At 36.7% G+C, this 19,084-nt stretch overlaps 1 protein-coding gene and 1 long non-coding RNA gene across 4 annotated transcripts in view; one reads left to right on the top strand and one right to left on the bottom strand.

Moving 5' to 3' along the window:
• The window catches only part of LOC133541489 (methyltransferase-like protein 22), a 33,234-nt gene that overhangs the window by 4,584 nt on the left and 9,566 nt on the right, over positions 1-19,084 (top strand). For all 3 annotated transcript variants that reach the window (XM_061884936.1, XM_061884935.1, XM_061884934.1), the window contains exons 2-11: positions 1,011-1,173; positions 2,876-3,056; positions 5,953-6,095; positions 8,659-8,699; positions 11,775-11,919; positions 12,707-12,778; positions 13,300-13,353; positions 15,105-15,185; positions 16,180-16,282; positions 16,657-16,825. In XM_061884936.1, the coding sequence (XP_061740920.1) occupies positions 1,068-1,173; positions 2,876-3,056; positions 5,953-6,095; positions 8,659-8,699; positions 11,775-11,919; positions 12,707-12,778; positions 13,300-13,353; positions 15,105-15,185; positions 16,180-16,282; positions 16,657-16,825 (1,095 nt within the window). In that variant the 5' untranslated portion in view covers positions 1,011-1,067. The remainder of the gene's footprint in view (positions 1-1,010; positions 1,174-2,875; positions 3,057-5,952; positions 6,096-8,658; positions 8,700-11,774; positions 11,920-12,706; positions 12,779-13,299; positions 13,354-15,104; positions 15,186-16,179; positions 16,283-16,656; positions 16,826-19,084) is intronic.
• The window catches only part of LOC133541490 (uncharacterized), a 48,930-nt gene that overhangs the window by 21,665 nt on the left and 8,181 nt on the right, over positions 1-19,084 (bottom strand). The gene's annotated exons all lie outside the window — the stretch shown is intronic.

Below are 19,084 nucleotides of genomic sequence, written 5' to 3'. Positions count from 1 at the left end.
AATACTACCACCACCAACTCAATTTTGGTTTCATCTGACATCACATGGACAAAGATAAGACCTTCTAGAGGTAGGTTCAGTGGTCAGATGAAACACAAATTGAGCTGTTTGGCCACAATACCCAGCAATATATGTGGAGGAGAAAAGGTGAGGCTTTTAATCCCAGGAACACCAGGCCTACCGTAAAGCATGGTGGTGGTAGTATTATGCTCTGTGCCTGTTTTGCTGCCAATGGAACTGGTGCTTTCCAGTAAGTAAATGAGACAATAAAAAAGGAGGATTACCTCCAAATTCTTCAGGACAACCTAAAATCATCAGCAGATGTTGGGTTTTGGGCGCAGTTGGGTGTTCCAACTGGACAATGACCCCAAACACACATCACAAGTGGTAAATGAATGGCTAAATCAGGCAAGAACTTAGGTTTTAGAATGACCTTATCAAAGTCCTGACTTAAACATATGGACAATGCTGAAGAAACAAGTCCATGTCAGAAAACTAACCCATTTAGCTGGACTGCACCAATTCTGTTAAGAGGAGTGGTCAAAAATTAAAGTAGAAGCTTGCCAGAAGCTTGTGGATGGCTAACAAAAGCGCCTTATTTCAGTGAAACATGGACATGTAACCAAATATTAACATTGCTGTATGTATACTTTTGACCCAGCAGATTTTCTCACATTTTCAGTAGACCCATAACAAATTAATAAAAGAACCAAACTTAATGAATGTTTTTTGTGACCAACAAGTATGTGCTCCAATCACTCTATCACAAAAAAATAAGAGTTGTATAAATTATTGGCAACTCAAGACAGCCATGACATAATGTTCTTTACAAGTGTATGAAAACTTTTGATCGAGACTGTATGTGCTGTGTTCAAGGGGTAAACCCATTGAGACCAAAATAAATAATATTTTTAAAGTAATTAGGATCTTATGTCATAGCTGTCAACATTTATTTTAATTTCAATTACTTGCATTGCACCTAAATCCTTGTTGACTCTCTGTATCCTCAGATATTACTACTGACTGAAGACTGAAATTTTACTGTTGAAGACCATGATTGATCAGCCATGGACCAGATCATCTTTAATCATGATAGTGTGCTGTCAGATGTTCACATGCTTTGTCCCAACACACGTCACCTCATGACGCGCCTCAACAGTGTTGGACAGCCTGGTAGGTTGTGTACAGTATATATGACTATAAAATGTGTGGAATGCTATAAATTGTTCAAATTGGATTCTGAACACTTTTTTTTGTTGCTGCCATGTGTCGTGACTCTCTGCAAGCACACACCTGTTTATCACAAATAGTTTGTAATTCTGTACTGGAACTCCAAACAGGGTAACATTGGTAGTATATTTAGTGGACTGGATCTATTTTTAGGTAGAACTCCAGCAGAGTTACACCAGCTGCTTATTTAGCAGCATCAATTAAAAAAAACGGGAAAATGTATATATATTTTGCTAATAGGAGGCAACATATTCTGCCAACAGATGCAGAAGTTAGTGTTAAAGGCCTACTGAAATGAGATTTTCTTGTTTAAACGGGGATAGCAGGTCCATTCTATGTGTCATACTTGATCATTTCGCGATATTGCCATATTTTTGCTGAAAGGATTTAGTAGAGAACATCGACGATAAAGTTCGCAACTTTTGGTCGCTAATAAAAAAGCCTTGCCTTTACCGGAAGTATGTGCGCGATGACGTCACCGGTGTGAGGGCTCCTCACATCCTCACATTGTTTATGTGAGCCTCCAGCAGCAAGAGCTATTCGGACCGAGAAAGCGACAATTTCCCCATTAATTTGAGCGAGGATGAAAGATTCGTGGATGAGGAAATTTAGAGTGAAGGCCTAGAAAAAAAAAAGAAAAAAAAGGTCGAGGGCAAGTGAGAGCGATTCAGATGTTTTTAGACACATTTACTAGGATAATTCTGGGAAATCCCTTATCTGCCTATTGTGTTGCTAGTGTTTTAGTGAGTTAAAGAGTACATGATAGTTGGAGGGGTGTGGCCACGGGTGTTTTGACGCCAGAGTCTCTTAGAGAAGTCACGGCAGCAGGAGGACGCTGGCTCCGCTGATTTCCAGTAAAAGGTGACTTATTTCCACAATTTTCTCACCCAAAACTGCCGGTTGACATGTAGTCGGGATTCATGTTCGCTTGACCGCTCCATAGTAAACCTTCACCCCTGGGAATTTTAAACAAGGAAACACCGTGTGTTTGTGTGGCTAAAGGCTAAAAGCTTCCCACCTACATCTTTCAACTTTGACTTCTCCAATATTAATTGAACAAATTGCAAAAGATTCAGCAACACAGATGTCCAAAATACTGTGTAATTGCGCGATGAAAAGAGACGACTTTTAGCCGCAAGTGGTGCTGAGCTAATATATCCCCTCTAACCAATAACGTCCCAAACACGCGTCATCATCGCGTCATCATCGCGTCATCATTCCGCGATGTTTTCAACAGGAAACTCCATCCATCCATCTTCTACCGCTTATTCCCTTTCGGGGTCGCGGGGGGCGCTGGCGCCTATCTCAGCTACAATCGGGCGGAAGGCGGGGTACACCCTGGACAAGTCGCCCCCTCATGGCAGGAAACTCCGCGGGAAATTTAAAATTGTAATTTAGTAAAGTAAACCGGCCGATTGGCATGTGTTGCAATGTTAAGATTTCATCATTGATATATAAACTATCAGACTGGGTGGTCGGTAGTAGTGGGTTTCAGTAGGCCTTTAAGTAAAGGTGAAGTCTTTAGAAGTCGTTTGTCCTATTTGTATGTGTAACTGTACTTATGTTTGTATGTCTTTTCCCCTATTTTTTCTGTTGCATTCTTTTGTGAAATTATTAATCCCTATATTTTGTGGTGTTCTTCCAGTGTTCACCTCTAAATATGCGATTTTGTCTGATGCTGAAAGGCATGGCAAAAAAGAGTCTCCAATGACAGAAAACAGTGACACTGAGACACGAGTCCAGCTACAGAAAGATGGCGAAGGAGGTGGTGAAAGGACTGTTGAATCTGGATTGGACGAGGATGGAGATTTTGACATTGCACATCGGTAGGGAAGAGCTTCAAAGCAGTTGCTAGTTTGTCAGGATGTGTGTGAGAGGTTCCATCATGCATGCAGAAACAAGACTAAATACAACATCTATAGTTAGATTTTTGCATTTTAGTTAACACCATGTTGGCACACACACATACATATATCCATCCATCCATCTTCTTCCACACCGGGGTGTGTGTGTGTGTGTGTGTGTGTGTGTGTGTGTGTGTGTATATTTCATATATATATGTATATCCATATATATATAAGTAAATATGTATTTATTTATTTTCATATATTACACTTTCCACAAAATAATATTTTACTGTTAATTAAAGAAAGACATGTTACATACAATCAATATATCCTCCCAAGACATCAGCTGTACGCAGGGGAGTAGGGGTATTCAATTTCCATTGATTTGACGAGGTTGAAAATCGAGATCGATCTTTTGAATCTTCAACTATTTGATGACAACCCTAGACATTTCACTTGATCAAGCCTTTTCTACAAAATTAAAGTATCGTATTTTTCAGAGTATAAGTCGCTCCGGAATGTATGTCGCACCTACCGAAAATGCATAAAAAAGAAGGAAAAAAACATATATTAGTCGCACTGGAGTATAAGTCGCATTTTTGGGGGAAATTTATTTGATAAAACCCAAAACCAAGAATAGACATTTGAAAGGCAATTTAAAATAAAGAATAGTGAACGACAGGCTGAATAAGTGTACGTTATTAACGCATAAATAACCAAATGAGAAGGTGCCTGGTATGTTAACGTAACATATTATGGTATGAGTCATTCAAATAACTATAACATATAGAACATGATATACGTTTACCAAACAAATCTGTCACTCCTAATTGCTAAATCAGATTAAATCTTATACGTCTAGTCTCTTACATGAATGAGCTAAATAATATTATTTGATATTTTACGGTAATGTGTTAATAATTTCACACATAAGTCGCTACTGAGTATAAGTTGCACCCCTGGCCAAACTATGAAAAAAACTGTGACTTATTGTCCGAAAAATACGGTATGTATAACTCGTGCTGATATTGTATAGAATCAATATTGGCATAGGTCAACACTCAAATCACCAATGTTGTTTTTTACGGTTGCCGGAAAAAAATCGATTAACATCCAAAGCGTGGCTTTTATTTAATACGATTCTGAATAGTTTTGCAATTTTCAAGAGTCGATTTTTTAAAAAGCGTTTTTTAGGAAATGTTCCTGCTTACTTGTTGCAAGTATACGTCAACAGCCAGAATTAGCTTTTGTAACCTGATTTGAAAATCTTATATTATAATGTATATATCAAATAATATATTGAGAGAATTGAATTGAATCATGTGAAACCAAATTGAATCATGAGTTGTAATATTCATATGCCTAATCAGTATTGTATCCCGAACTGAAAAAAGTTGTATCGGGACAACCCTACCTAAAACCCCACCAATCTTATATAATGGCACTCGCGAGAACAACATTTTAAATGATAACATTGGTCTAAAAGGTTCGAAATGTAGGATAAGGCCTCTATTTTTTTTTTATATTTGATCCCCTACCACTCTGCAAGCATTCTGAACTCCACTGACCGGTTACGTGCCCATTAAGCACACAAATTAGTTCTGTCCCTTTAAAGGGGAACTGCACTTTTTTTTGGAACTTTTCCTATCCTTCACAATCATTATTACAGACAGGACGACAGATGTATTTTAATGCATTCGAACTCGTAAATAAAAGTCTGCTTACATCGAAGCAAATTGGTGGTCCTATAATCCGCTCATAAAACCCAATAAAAAACATCCAAACAGCTCCAACAATACTAGAATTACATTTTGTGACTTGAATGATAACAAGTATTAGTGATATTGTTATCACAAGCGCTTACTTGACAAACTATTTATAGAGAGACCATAATCACAAGCTTGTGTGCCAATGTTGACATCATCGACTAATCAGGTTCTTCCTTGTTTTCTTGCTCAGCAGACTTTATTGTGGATCATAAATCATGCCTCTCACCTGGATAGTCGAAGGATGAGGACGTATTTACACAAGTTGGTACACTTTGATAGCCAATATAGACCCATAAATAGTGAGAAAGACATGAAAAGATGCTTTGTTCCACCCCCATTTTTGTCACGAGGTTTATAAGTTATTCTTCATATAAACGGGAATATATCTACATCCTAGCAGTCGGCATCCTATTGACAGCAGACCTTACAGTAAGTGACGTTTGATTATGTTTGTTGGCTCTCATGAACTCTGTTCTGAGCAGTTATCCGTTATGTTGTCAGGGGAAAAAAGTTAACGTTGTGATGTGTTTTTTAAGTTAATGCGCCGCATTAAAATGATCAGTGTACATAAATATTAAATGTTGTTATAAATGTGCTTGTTACTACGTTACCTATATACTTACATTATGTATATAAAACCTGAATGAAGGTGTTTGTGTGTTTTTTATGGGCTCTATGGGCAAAATAGAGCTCAATTTACAGCAGACTTTTATCGTATTTATTTACTTTTCAGAATGCATTAATAAAAATACACTCGTCTTTATGTCTTCCATAACGATTGTGAACGATAGGCATAATTTCCCACTAAAAAGTGTTCTCTTTTAAGAAAGTACTCCTCAGCTCAACTTGTTTTTTGTGAGTGAATCTACGAAACCAGATGATCAAATACTTAGTTTCCCCACTGCATGGCAGTGCATTATGTATTGTAATACGTTTGGCTTGAGGAGACATCACATTATTAATTTCCCAAAGGATTGTACACAAGTTATGAATGTATTTGATTAATTCTTCTAATGTATGTTTCATTATGCTCAGTAACATGTGAATCACAATGATAATACAAATGACTTCAGAGATGCATCAAAAACTGTTTTGCATCCTCTCAGACCGAGGAAGGAAAGTGCAGAGGAGTGCAACCGAGACGTTATCTGTCCTGTCATTTTAAAACAGTCAAATGTGTCCACTCTACTACAAGAATTTGATACAGACGATGAAGCTGATGACGGCTATGATGACTTCATACGAATTGGTAAGTATAAACTTATTAGAGCTTTGTAAGAGCAAAAAAAAAAGTGAAATGTTTTAATTGTATAAGATACAGCGATAAGGGTAGATTGTGGGTAGATGCTGTACTTTTATTACATTACATTAAAACTGTATAGAAAAGACAAGATTAAAGAAACAAGGACATGTACATGACCTACAAACCCCTTTTCCAAATGATTTGGGAAATTGTGTTAGATGTAAATATAAACGGAACACAATGATTTGCAAATCATTTTCAACCCATATTAACTTGAATTTGCTACAAAGACAACATAGTTGATGTTCAAACTGATAAACTTTTTTTTTTGCAAATAATCATTAACTTTAGAATTTGATGCCAGCAACACGTGACAAAGAAGTTGGGAAAGGTGGCAATAAATACTGATAAAGTTGAGGAATGCTCATCAAACACTTATTTGGAACATCCCACAGGTGTGCAGGCTAATTAGGAACAGGTGGGTGCCATGATTGGGTATAAAAACAGCTTCCCAAAAAATGCTCACTCAGTCTTTCACAAGAAAGGATGGGCGAGGTACACCCCTTTGTCCACAACTGCATGAGCAAATAGTCAAACAGTGTAAGAACAACGTCTCTCAAAGTGCAATTGCAAGAAATTTTGGGATTTCAACATCTACGGTCCATAATATCATCAAAAGGTTCAGAGAATCTGGAGAAATCACTCTTCGTAAGCGGTATGGCCAGAAACCAACATTGAATGACTGTGACCTTCGATCCCTCTGATGGCACTGTATCAAAAACTGACATCAGTCTCTAAAGGATATCACCACATGGGCTCAGGAACACTTCAGAAAACCACTGTCACTAAATACAGTTTGTCGCTACATCTGTAAGTGCAAGTTAAAGCTCTACTATGTAAAGCGAAAGCTATTTATCAAAAACATCCAGAAACGCCGCCGGCTTCCCTGGCCCCGAGATCATCCAAGATGGACTGATGGAAAGTGGAAAAGTGTTCTGTGGTCTGACGAGTCCACATTTCAAATTGTTTTCGGAAATATTCGACATCGTGTCATCCGGACCAAAGGGGAAGCAAACCATCCAGACTGTTATCGACGCAAAGTTCAAAAGCCAGCATCTGTGATGGTATGGGGGTGCGTTAGTGCCCAAAGCATGGGTAACTTACACATCTGTATTTACCTTTCAGGTAATACTGAAAGGTACATACAGGTTTTGGACAACATATGCTGCCATCTAAGCGCCGTCTTTTTCATGGCCGCCCCTGCTTATTTCAGCAAGACAATGCCAAGCCACAATCAGCACGTGTTACAACAGCGTGGCTTCGTATAAAAAGAGTGCGGGTACTTTCCTGGCCCGTCTGCAGTCCAGACCCGTCTCCCATCGAAAATGTGTGGCGCGTTATGAAGCGTAAAATACGACAGCGGAGACCCCGGACTGTTGAACGACTGAAGCTCTACATAAAACAGGAATGGGAAAGAATGTTTGTAAATGTGAACGAATGCAGTTTTTGTGCGTTTCAAGAGCAGTGTGCAAACTACTTTAAAGTATACGTGTTGATTATTTTGTCTTTTGTCTTGCTCGAGAGTTTGTTCTGTGACCAGCTAGCGTAAATGTTGACACTCCTAAAAATAAATACAACGCGAGTGAACAAAATTATTGGTTGCTAATTGAATGTTTGGAAGCAATTTGGCCAACAACTACTTTTTGCCAGTATGGTAAAAAACTGATGAAGCGGTAAGTTAGTGATATCAATAACGAATAGGAAAGTATGCCACAAACTAAATAATAAATGAATAAATAAACTCGATATACAAACTCTGTTTCCATATGTGTTGGGAAATTGTGTTAGATGTAAATATAAACAGATAACAATGATTTGCAAGTCCTTTTCAACCCATATTCAATTGAATGCACTACAAAGACAAGATATTTGATGTTCAAACTCGTAAACTTTGATTTTTTTTGCAAATAATAATTAACTTAGAATTTCATGGGTGCAACACATGCCAAAGTAGTTGGGAAAGGGCATGTTCACCACTGTGTTACATCACCTTTTCTTTTAACAACACTCAATAAACGTTTGGGAACTGAGGAAACTAATTGTTGAAGCTTTGAAAGTGGAATTCTTTTCCATCTGGTTTTATGTAGAACTTCAGTCGTTCAACAGTCCGGAGTCTCCGCTTTAGTATTTTACGCTTCATAATGCGCCACACATTTTCGAAGGGAGACAGGTCTAGGCGTCAGGCGGGCCAGGAAAGTACCCACACTCTTTTTTTACGAGATGTCTTTGTAGCATATTCAACTGAATATGGGTTGAAAATAATTTGCAAATCATTGTATTCAGTTTATATTTACATCCAACACAATTTCCCAACTCATATGGAAACGGGGTTTGTATGGGAGTACAATATAAGAGTGCTTTCAATAAAAGGTCATTTTCGGGTAGATTAAACATCTGAAGACTTCCTTCAAAGTGGTTGTGTACATTCTGTTATGACCAAATGTGAGAAAATAAACTAAACTAGTGTGTGTACACTTTCAACATTTAAATAGTAAATGTATTTTTACAGAGCATACTATGGCAACGCCCCTAGAGGATGTTGGCAAACAGGTCAGTAACTCTTTGTCTGATTCTTCTGTTGCACTGACTGTAATTAAAAGTATTTTATGTTAATATCTCTGTAATACTCCTTATGGAATGATTTTTTATGCCCACTCTCATGCATTTTTTATTTGATAATTATTTCTAAATTAGGGGTGTCCAAACTTCTTCTGCAGAGGACCGTATACTAAAAAATCAGGATGCAGGAGATTTTTCTGATAGAGCCCGTTAAATGTAGATATTTTACAAACTACTCACTAACAGTTAGAGGTATTTGGCTGTTGAGTTCAGGATGAACCTAAAATTCACTCTTACCTTTACAGGGTAACTTAATTTGACCTTTGGGAAACTTTTGAATGCACATGTGCAACTGCTTAATACTTTAGTACTTGTTGAACACCTTGTTCTCTAAAAAAAGCTCAGCGAAAAAATTAACAGGTGTACTAATCCGTGAATGGACCAATAGATGTCCTGGTGTGTTTGTTTTCATGTAAGCTTTTATGTTTCTGTTTTTATATATTGCAGCTGAATTGCACTTTAGCCCAAAGCAATTTTCCTCTGGGACAATAAAGTTATTCTGATCGTAGACAGAGAGGTAGAAAGGTACTTTATTGATCCAAAGGGAACTTCAAAGCATCCAGTAGGAGTATACAAGACATTCAGGACACAAGACATTAGTTATAATGAACAGTAAACATTAAACAACCCTTGTTCCCCCTTCACTTCTGTTAACGATAAACCTGAAACAACATTTAGAAGGTCCCCTTTATCAGTGATTCTCAAACTGTAGTACGTGTAGTCAGAGTCGTGTATAAAGAGAGTATGGCCAACACAGTCTCAGGCGATCTCCTCAATGATTGGTCAAAAGGTACCCACGTGACTACAGGGCGCCATGACTGCTAATAACTTGAGCTAATGCTCTGTATTTGTGGTGTTTCCTTGTTAGTGTTTTGACACGTTGTGCAGCATGGGGCTGCTCCACCCGCGAGAATTGTAGAAAACTTTTACGTCGATTTCCTACCAACCCGGAAAGAAGACAAGTATGGAAAGTGAAGATTCACAAACACTGGAGAGCCAGTGACTACAGTGTCTTGTGCCAAGTAAACACACGACACAACCGCTGTGTTTTGTTCAGGACAGAACACACAGAAGGTGATTAATATGACAACAAAATAAATTATTAAATTAAAGCGATGATTTTGACAAAAAACAACTCTCTTTGAATCCCAGTAAAACTGAAATAATGCATTTTGGTAACAGTAGAAGAGAAAGTCAAACACAAATACAAATAGTTGGACATTAAATTTATACAAGAAACTACATTTTGGGTGTCATAGAAGAAGAGAACGTAAACAGGAACTCTCATAAAAAGTATACAACATAAAGTGGCAAGAAATATGTCAATAATAAATAAAGCAAAAATATTTTCTGGACCAAAAATCACTCCATATTCTCTACTGTGTGCCAGGGTTACCATATCTGAGTTATTGTGCAGAAATATGGGGAAATAAGTATGAAAAATGTTTGAAAAAAGAAAGGTGAATGACAATAATACATAATGAGTGATACATACAGTGATTACAAATACATTGGAGGCAGACACCACACTTGAAATATCTCACACAAAAGTCATAATTTATCTGTGATTGTTGGTCCAAAGATAATAAGGATTTGGCAAAATGAGGGTAAAGTTTTGGGGTTTTTTGTTGTTCAGTGTATTTTTTTATGTTATTGCACTAGGCGGATGCGTATTGGGTCACGAAACACTGCAGGAATGTAGCAGCAGAGTACGTCAAATATAGCCACAAAATTATACTTTGACAAAATAAAAGCATGTTTTATTGTGAGTTTATGAGCTGGAGTATGTTTAAAACTATATATTGACATATTATTTTGGTTTATTTTGTCAGAAAAACTAATGTCAAAGTAACACGTCCTTGGTAGCAGTCATGGCGCCCATTGTTTAGTTGGCCATACTCTTTTTATACACCACTCTGCCGCCAGCGGTACACGGGCTCCATCTCGTGGAACAACTAAGAATCGCTTAATTAAAATACAGTGTCTTATTTTACTATATTGAAACATGGTGTTGCTGCTTAAACTGTGTGCAATGTTCTTACTACTTCAACAAGTAATAAATGTACTTGTTGAATAAAACTTTCCTTGTTTTTAATGAACACTTAGGCCTACTGCTACTATATCTTAATGATGGCCATTATGGTGGTACTTGGACTGCCTAGTCTTTTCTGGGGTGGTACTTAGTGAAAAGAGTTTGAGAACCACTGATGTTTCAGAATGAATAAAGGAATGTACATAACCTGTGCAGGAAAGAAAATATATGTGATTTAAGAGATACATCTAAACAGCTTAGGCACCTCAGAACTGTTGTAAAAGGGCCTGTGCATAACTATTGAAGAGTGTTAACTTCTGAAAGTAAGTGTTGTTTATGCATGTACAGTTGAAGAGTGTTAACTTCTGAAAGTAAGTGTTGTTTATGCATGTACAGTGGTGTTTGAAGTGGGAGTGGTGCCAAAAGTGTGAGGACAGACAGTGCACAGTCAATGCAGACATTAGGTATGCAAATTAAATGCAGATTACTGTGATTGTCATTCAAGTGTCCAAACATTAAAGGTTCAGAAATAAAGTGATAGCAAAATTGATTCTGATTCTGATTCAATTAAAATTGGTCTTCAAACTGTCTTCTTCCACATGCTGGTCACATTTTGCCATTATGACACCAAGATGAAGCCTAACAAGTGATCAATAATCAACAGAGAAATTGGCCACTTAGCTCAGAGTGTTATTAACAGGCTGCAAAAAAGACATAAAGGGACAGAAGGAGTCTAGAGAAAGATACACTGCATGTCCCTGAAAATGTGACAGTTATTTTTGTGAGAAAAGTATTGAAACACTGAAGAGTCGAACATGTGCATTCAAAAGTTTAGAAAAATTCAAATTAAGCTAGGAAAATTGAACTTTGTTTCCACACTGAGCACATAATTGAAGTCATGACAACTTAGCTGAACATTTGTGAGCGTCTCTTCCATTCGAAATAAAGTATCTATTTTGTCTCTGTCCTGTCAGGTTTGGAGAGGGGCTTTCCTTATGGTGGACTTCCTCCTCTCTAACCCACTCATGTTCAGAGCGGCGACAGCTGTAGACCTTGGAGCTGGAACTGGTTTAACCAGCATCATCATGGCCACCGTAGCTAAACGAGTCTACTGTACAGGTAAAAGGTCATCAAACAATGAACTAACTAACTGACTAACTTTGGTTGTGCCGATGCAACATTTTCACTTCCAATATCAGCACAAAACATACATACATTTATTTTGTAGTGTGGAATGTTAGAAAAAGTTTGCTTAAGTGGAATTATTCAGAGATATATGGTATGTCTGAAAAACACGAACCTATTTTTTTTAACCATCTGGATAGGACCTATGCTGTCTTTAAGTTGTAGTGGAGTCATAATTATTTTTTGTAAGATCTAGCGGCCACAATAATACAATAATTTAGGCTCATTATGCAGTAAGTTGAATGATACAACCATGTTTGTTGCCGTATATTTTCTACTATGCTTCTACCTTGGAGACTTTGTGTCAATAAGTAATATGCAACTATAACTATTTAATAGATGTTTATCTTGACAAATGTATTTTAGGCTTCAATATTGTTCAGTTAAGGACCCGTATTATGCGTGTCTAGCTTTTGCGCCATTGTGTGCTTAGCTGTAGTGTAGCTGCAAGCTCCTAGTAGCCTGTAGTTGACTATATTTATCTTTTGTGAATTTGGTCTTTAAAATACAAGAAAAGACAAACCTTGTGTGTTTATTGGAGGAAATTTAGATGTTAGCTGCATGGCTGAACTGCTTTGCACAAGTAAACACGCTGCAGAACTGCTTATATTGGAGATTTTAGGTGCAAGCCGATATAATCTGATACAGTTTTGTTCGAAATGATGTAATGAACAACAAAGCTATTAAATCTCTGAGTAAATTCATTGATGTTGTGTTGCAGATGTTGGAGAGGACCTTTTAAGCATGTGTCAGAAAAATGTAACATTAAATGAAAACATGATCAAGCGTGCAGGTAAGAAAGTGGCTAAAATCTGTTGTTCAAACTTTGAATGAAACAGTGCAATGTCGTCGGGGAGCGTCTGCCGAATGTATAAAATTATTTTTTGGACCAAACGAAATCAGCAATCTTTTCAGCGGATACTTTGATTTGGTACAATTTGTCATATACAGTATATTGATTATATAGTAGGCACAGGGTGGGAACAATGTACAATTTTTCATGATTTATTTTGAAACTGACAAACAACCATGTACAATTCCCACTTGAGTTGGGAACCATCTGTGCCAAATATTTTGATTTGAGTTCATTGATATTTTGTTTTACCTTACATTACATGTTATTCCTTTGGAAAGGTTCCTTCATACATTTTTGGTCCCAACATCTGAGCTCTCAAATTATCTGTCTTTGTCTTTTCTTGTGTTCATGAATGGAATTATTGCTTTTTAGACTCACTTACAATCAAATTGATTGTATACGCAACACAACAAAAGCCCCACAGAAATATGAATGTGATGTTTTCTTCTGACCACAAGGTGGTGAAGTGAAAGTGCGACAGTTGGATTGGCTCAAGTCAGAACTTTGCACAGGTAAGAAGATATTTTAAAATAGTAGAAGAAAATGCAGTTTGGCTTGATTTTACTTGCGGCTATCAACGACTTAATATAGTTTGTATTGCCTAGATCGAGGGTGTCCACATTTTTTGACTTTGGGTTGCATTGGGCTAAAAATATTTGGTTGATGGCCGAAATCCGACTGCATGTAAGGTAACTATAAAGGGAGATTGCATTAATTTTAAAAATATAACATTTTTAATGATACAATATTATCGCCATCTAGTGGACATAAGTTTTTCCTGGTCGATAACCTTTTACGAAACTGAATGTGCAGCATTTATTTATCTGACCCAATGCAAACAACCTTCCCTAGTCATGGTGGGGAAAAAAATCTAATCAACACAAAATGTCAACAGATATGGTCAATGAACTTTGTGGATATAATAAAAAATGTCCATTCACCATAAAAAAAATTCAAAATTTTACCCATCCATTACAAAGCACGATGGGCAAAATGCAAAACACTCTCCACACTTATCCGTGTTTGGCGCATTTTAGCTGCTTGATATTTCTGATTGATTACAAAACTTTAAGGTCCTCACAGAAGTAAAGAAGGTAGAAGTCAAACTTCACATGCCTTTAATAAGCAATTATCCATCCATCCATTTCCTACCGCTTATTCCCTTTTGGGGTGGCAGGGGGCGCTGGCGCCTATCTCAGCTACAATCGGGCCTATATAATTAATAAAAAAATAAATAAGCACTTATATATATAAATATATATATATATATATATATATATAATTGATGGCCGAAATCCGACTGCATGTAAGGTAAATATATATGAAAATTGAACATTTTCTACCGCGTATTCCCTTTTGGGGTTGCGGGGGGCGCTGGCGCCTATCTCAGCTACAATCGGGCCTATATAACTAATGAACAAATAAATAATCAATTATATATATATATATGTATATATATATTTATGTATATAATATGCATTGGGCTAAAAATATTTGGTTGATGGCCGAAATCCGACTGCATGTAAGGTAACTATATATATATATATATTATAATTAATTAAAAAAAAACAATTATATATATATATATGCATTTTATATATATATATATATATATATATATATATATATATATGGATAATTGTTTATTAAAGGCATGTGAAGTTTGACTTCTACCTTCTTTACTTCTGTGATGACCTTAAAGTTTTGTAATCAATCAGAAATATCAAGCAGCTAAAATGCGCCAAACACGGATAAGTGTGGAGAGTGTTTTGCATTTTGCCCATCGTGCTTTGTTATGGATGGGTATAATTTTGAATTTTTTTTATGGTGAATGGACATTTTTTATTATATCCACAAAGTTCAGTGGCCATATCTGTTGACATTTTGTGTTGGTTAGATTTTTTTTTTCTCACCATGACTAGGGAAGGTTGTTTGCATTGGGTCAGATAACTAAATGCTGCACATTCAGAGTTTCGTAAAAGGTTATCGACCAGGAAAAACTTATGTCTACTAGATGGCGATAATATTGTATTATTAAAAATGTTATACTTTTAAAATTAATGCAATCTCCCTTTAGGCAAAATTCCCTAATAAACTCATGACGTCTCACGGGCCACTTTGAAGACGTCGTCGGGCTGCACTTGGCCCGCGGGCAGTAGTGTCGACACCCCTCGCTTAGATAATGATAAAGTCAGTTCCGGTTCTACCTTCTGTCCTTCTAACCTTTTAATTAAAAAAGAATATTCAATTCATTTCATTATAGATTCTGATGTTGAATTTAGCTGGACAGAGGAGGAAGTTGCGGACATACATGACAATGCTAGCTTCATCATTGCTGCCGATGGTAGGTGAAAGAGAATCTTTTACTGATGTTTGTCTCTTGAATGTGTGTATATGTTTGTATGCAAGACGGTGACAGCTCACAGTTTCAGTTTGAGATCATCTGTCTAAAATATAATTTGCTAGACTTATTTATGTATTTTATAATAAATAGTCACATAGTTCAATGATCACGGTACTGATGCAATCGTATGCTCTGAATGGCAGTTAGTACAAGGATATTTAAACACAGCCGATACACTTGCATTCGCTTTCCACTGTGGTCATACTCATGAAACAGAGATGTGGATTTGGATTTTGATAGTTAATTGAGATTGGCATTATAGTCTTTTTATCCTAATTTTAAAGTTTGTTTGCAGGGTCTCTTACTTAAAGTAATCAGAATAGATTAGATATATTTTCTGGAAATGTAATTTATCATTGTATTATGTATGGTGTACACTGTGCACCGTATTAAATCTTCAAGTGTAATATAATGTTTCACCTTCCAAGGGCTTTGTCCTTATTCCAGCCTCAGTGGTGCGAAAAGCAAAAGTTCTGAAGTCGATCGGAGGATACGCGAAAGGCCGGGTTTGACAGGGAACGCCCGCATCATAGGGTCGCCCCGCCTTGGATGAGGGTTGCACAGTGACAGTCTTCAGTCGTGGGGCAGAATGCTGCACGGCCAGAATCCTTGCAGCAGCACAGCTTTTTTCACTTGGGGACAATGCTGCACGGCCATAATACACACAGTTTCACAGCATTTTTAATTTAAGCACAGTTAGGAATAGGGCCCTATGTCTCTAATAAATGTCAAGTGTAAAGATTGGCTTGGTTTGTTTAGGTTATGTCGACTACTGCTTACGCAGTCGCTTGGTCAGCCAGTCCGAGGGCAATCATAATAAACGGGCAATCATAATATTATTCTACACCGTATTTCCAGTCTCATCTGAGTTTTTGAATACAATCACAATTCTGGCTAACAAAGATTATACTGTTTCATTGTTTTTTGTCATCAGTTTGCTACGATGATGATCTGACAGATGGCCTGTTTCGCACACTTTATAGGCTGTGCAATAACTTTTTTCATGCCTGCACCATTCTCATCTCTATTGAGAAAAGGTAGGGAGAAAGCCAACTCTTCTACCCTCAAAGTGGTTTGCATTTTATTTTTTCACAAACCACTTTCACTACAGTACTTGCTTACATTGATTAAATATAAGTCGACATAGTGGTATACATGTCTTTGACACATTGGTCTTCAAATGTTTATGTGAAATTCTTGTCACGCATTTTAACCAATAAATATCCACTAGCATCTAATCCAAAAATGCCTATTGATCCACCAACCACAATCATGTCAGTTTGAAGCTTGACAACAATTCTGGAGTATTTTAAACATTAAAAGTATTATTCTGTGTCCAATCCATATTGTTACTTTAAAAGGAGATTGTTTTTTTCAAACAGTAAGTAATTGATAATGTGGCGTTATCAAGGTTGAACTTCACCCTGCGAGAAATGGATGTGTCCTGTGAGGCCTACAACCATTTCCGGCACTGCCTGTACCAACTTGAGGACATGGTGGATGGTCAATGCAAATACACTGTTGAACAGCTCCCTTGTACCTTCCCCCAGTTTCTTCAGTACGAACGCATAGAGCACCTGGTAAGAACACACTCATCACGAAAATTTAAAATAGACTTAACCTCTTTTTTGCTTCATTTTTGGTTTTATGTTGGATAGTTTTGCTTGTATGTGATTGCTTTATATAGACAAGTGGTTCTCAAATGGGGTTACGCGTACCCCTGGGGGTACTTGAAGGTATGCCAAGGGGTACATGAGATTTTTTTTTAAATATTCTAAAAATAGCAACAATTCAAAAATCCTTTATAAATATATTTATTGAATAATACTTCAAGAAAATATGAATGTATGTTCATAAACTGTGAAAAGAAATGCAACAATACAATAATCAGTGTTGACAGTTAGATTTTTTGTGGACATGTTCCATAAATATTGATGTTAAAGCTTTCTTTTTTTGTGAAGAAATGTTTAGAATTAAGTTCATGAATCCAGATGGATCTCTACTACAATCCCCAAAGAGGGCACTTTAAGTTGATGATTACTTCTATGTGTAGAAATCTTTATTTATAATTGAATCACTTGTTTATTTTTCAACAAGTTTTTAGTTATTTTTATGTCTTTTTTTCCAAATAGTTCAAGAAAGACCACTACAAATGAGCAATATTTTGCACTGTTATACAATTTAATAAATCAGAAACCGATGGCATAGTGCTGTATTTTACTTCTTTATCTCTTTTTTTCAACCAAAAATGCTTTGCTGTGATTAGGGGGTACTTGAATTTAAAAAAAATTCAAAGGTGGTACATCACTGAAAAAAGGTTGAAAAACACTGATATATACAATATAAATTACTGTATATTAATTTGGCCGACAATATAGATTATAATTATACATCTATATTGTGACAATGCATTTTAATGACACATTCTACCTGTGTCAGCTCAAACGTGAGAGGGGCAATGCATGGTCCTCTTGAGCAAGCGCAAAAAATATCCTTACACCGCGAAGCCCCTTCTATGTCATTATTTTTTGCTATCCATGGCAACAAATAACTGTTTCTTACATGTATCATTATCACTGGAGGACTAAAGGACAATGAAAAGCTAAACATGCTTAACACACTGTAAGAAGATACAAGAAGCCATGCTAACCGCTAAGCTAGAGCCCTTGAATGTAGACAGGGTGGGTGGATAAATACAAATGTCGACAATAACGATACAAAACATAGTTTGGTCGATACCAAAGTGATTAGATTGATTTTATTTACTATCAAAAAGTCTTTTTTTTGTCTTTTTGTTGTTGTTTACAAACTCAGAAAATGAGTGCCTGGACACAGGAGCACTTAAAAGGAAAAAACCAAAAGGTTTAAATCAGAGCTTTCAGTTGTTTTTGCTTTTGTCTAGTTACTCAAAATATTGTATTATAATAACAACAATAAGGAAATATTTTAAATTGTCTAATTGTAATTGTGATCCTAAATATATAATCTTTCAACGATCTAGAATTTTTCAAGTATTGATATCACCATTGGTATAGCCAATATTGTCACTGTAACTACTTGGTTTTGGAGCGATACCCAAATTTGTATTAACGCGCAAAATTAATAAAACGTAGCAAGACAACAAGAGAATAAGTGCTCATATATTTGAACAGAAGTGTAGATTTATATCTGCGCTACAGCAGAAAGTAACTAGCAATTAATAGTAAATTACTTAGATGAAGTATTGTTCTGAGATAATAATACCACCAAAAATCTGCGATGAGGAGGCGACTTGTCCAGGGTGTACCCCGCCTACCGCCCGAATGCAGCTGAGATAGACTCCAGCGACCCCAAAAGGGACAAGCGGTAGAAAATGGATGGATGGAATACCACCAAAAATTATATGTGCCATACCCTAATTTGTCATTTTGCATCAAAAGGACCTCAACATACAGTGTATCCTTTTTAACATTAAAGAAACAAGACAAAAAATAAATATAGATCACCTTTTAGTGCAGAGCTTTTCAAATCAGGTTTTGAAGCATTAAATTGTGTGATACTGATAAAGCATGTTGGTCACACCCTGGCATCGCAACACACCACCCCAGCAGGGTGTGCCCCACTTTTAGAGAAAAACCAGAGTAGACCAAACATGTGGCCAGTGTTGGTTGGCTCTATTCCTAGGATGTATAATTTAACTTCTCTTTCTGTGTATTTAACACACTGCCATCAGCACAGGCTGCCTTATGCTCAGGAAACATGTTTAAGGGTAAAAATTAATTACAAACTGCAAAAGTGACTTCCATCCTCAGTTTAACTATGAGAGCGGCTACTTATAAGGATGTTCCAATCAAGGTTTT

The sequence above is a fragment of the Nerophis ophidion genome, linkage group LG23 (assembly GCF_033978795.1).
Source record: "Nerophis ophidion isolate RoL-2023_Sa linkage group LG23, RoL_Noph_v1.0, whole genome shotgun sequence".
Lineage (NCBI taxonomy): Eukaryota > Metazoa > Chordata > Actinopteri > Syngnathiformes > Syngnathidae > Nerophis > Nerophis ophidion.
The sequence above is the reverse complement of the archived record's forward strand: the minus strand, read 5'-3'. Positions and strand labels throughout refer to the sequence as shown.